This window comes from Pteropus vampyrus, unplaced genomic scaffold, assembly GCF_000151845.1.
Source record: "Pteropus vampyrus isolate Shadow unplaced genomic scaffold, Pvam_2.0 Scaffold220, whole genome shotgun sequence".
In the NCBI taxonomy this organism is placed as follows: Eukaryota; Metazoa; Chordata; class Mammalia; order Chiroptera; family Pteropodidae; genus Pteropus; species Pteropus vampyrus.
Window position 1 is genome coordinate 2,666,963 of NW_011889001.1, and position 2,159 is coordinate 2,669,121.

General features: G+C 46.7%; 1 protein-coding gene across 1 annotated transcript in view; it reads left to right on the forward strand.

Moving 5' to 3' along the window:
* The first annotated feature begins 790 nt into the window (after window positions 1-790).
* CLDN18 (claudin 18) overlaps window positions 791-2,159 on the forward strand; it is a 23,105-nt gene continuing 21,736 nt past the window's right edge. Inside the window, exon 1 of the mRNA XM_011373214.2 lies at window positions 791-1,010. Within this exon, the coding sequence (XP_011371516.1) occupies window positions 791-1,010 (220 nt within the window). The remainder of the gene's footprint in view (window positions 1,011-2,159) is intronic.

A 2,159-nucleotide genomic window follows, 5' to 3' on the forward strand; every position in this document is an offset into this window, starting at 1 on the left:
TGTTTCCAAGATCAAAAAAGCTATTATGTGCCTTACAGAGAAAAGCATGTGTTAGATAAGCTTCGTTCAGGCATGAGTGATAACTTGGTGTTGTTGGCCACAAGTTCAATGTTAATGAATCAACAATATATATTAAATGTGTCTTTAAACAGAAACACACATAAAACAAGGTTATTTATTGATCTGTTGACAAATATGTGACCAGAGGCTCGCAGGAACCTAACCCTGTATTTCCCCTAGGGGCAATGATTCAGTATTTGTTAATTCAGTGTTCCTGGTGACTTTTAGAACATAACTACTGTGATTAACAAGAATCGACTGTACTACATACTGCCTCATAACCAGCATTTCCTAAGCTTTTAAACTAAAGTGACAATGGTACCTTGGGAAGGCCACAGGGATGAAGCCCTTTCATCTCCAAGTATTTCACGTCTTAGGTACTGGAGGCCCCGCCTGGCCAACCTTCCCTCTGCACTTGCTTTACCCTCTACAGAGGGGAACCTGGCTAATCAGGAAATAAACTCCCTCAAAAGGTAAACAGTGAGTAGAGTGTACATTTGGTGGAAAACAAATGGCTCTTGGTACCATGTTGTGGAAATTATCTCACATAGAGAGATAAAGGAGCAGGGTGAGCCCGGGTGGCATTGTTGAGTCCCCTCCTCCATTTCATGGCCCATTTGTGACGTGTGCACTAGCCTTTCCGAGAAAACTCCTTCCTCTACACACAATACTCTCAGAACTGTGTTGTCCCTCTGTTGTGTAGCACTCCGTGTCCACGCTACACCCCACCATGGCTGTGACCGCCTGCCAAGGCTTGGGGTTCGTGGTTTCAGTGATCGGGATTGCAGGCATCATTGCCGCCACCTGCATGGACCAATGGAGCACCCAGGACTTGTACAACAACCCGGTGACAGCTGTATTCAATTACCAAGGGCTGTGGCGCTCTTGTGTCCGAGAGAGCTCTGGCTTCACCGAGTGCCGGGGCTACTTCACTCTGCTGGGGCTGCCAGGTAAGGGCCGGTGCCTGGCAGGCTGGCAAAAAGAACAGGGCCCCTGCCTGGGGGACTGCTGGGGAGGGAGGAGCAACAGCCCCCACCACCAGGGTAGGTAGGCACAGGCATTCGGGGAACTTAGGAAGAGGCAGTTTCTGGAGCTGCCAGGCCTCCAGTTCCCCTAACTAGATGATGCAATACTTCCCAAGGAGCACATTTTAAAAAATAACTCCTATATGAACAGTGGCATTGAGTCTCAATCATCCACAAGAACAGGATTCAGGAGACTCGGACTTTAGCGACTTCTTTTATTTAGCCCCAAGATTCTCCCTCCCTGAACTGGGAGCTGTGATTCCATCTCCAGGCCCCTTCTCCAAGCTTCCAGGGAAGCCTATGCACATAGTACCAACAGAAATGGGGCAGTGGTAAGGGCAAGAGAAAGAGAACTGAGTGCTATATTTCTCTGCGGTGTGTTAGATAAGCCCCTTCCCTGTGGCCCCAGGCTCTTGACCTCCAGAAAGTATTGGCCACATGGAATTGGATCCAGGGCATTCTCTGCACAGAGGCCTCTTGTGGCAAGTGACTCCGCCATGGAGACAAAGGTGTGTAGGTGTTGATACCCACCTGCCCAGATTGGTGTATTAGCCACACAAGAATTGTGTGTTTGCTTGTTTAGTAGAATGGTCATTTTAACTTGAAGAAAAAGTCAAATCTCAAGAGTACAGGATGTTAAAAGGTCTTTCACTCAGATAACAGAGTTAATCAATGAATAAACTAGACCGTTTTATTTTGTAGTTCATTGTTCGTTCCATAAATATATATCAAAATCTTGAGAGGGGCATTGATCTAAGGTGGCATTGGAGGAGAATTAGAAAGAGAAAATAGGGCTTTCTCCATCCTGACACTTGCCATTTAACTGCAGGGTCAATACTTAGACATGCACAGAAGGTAATAAGTGAAAACATCAGTCACACAGTAATTCATTCTTTTAGACATTCTGTACTTAATGACGGAGAAGTCACTACAGCCTCAGGATTCTGTGGGCTTAGAAACCCCCAAAATATGACCATGCGCTCCAGGCTGGGTATGACGAGGTGCCAAGTGAGAGCAAAGGGCCAGTGCTACAGGAGATGTGATAAGGGTAGAACTGCTCCGGAAAGACTCCAT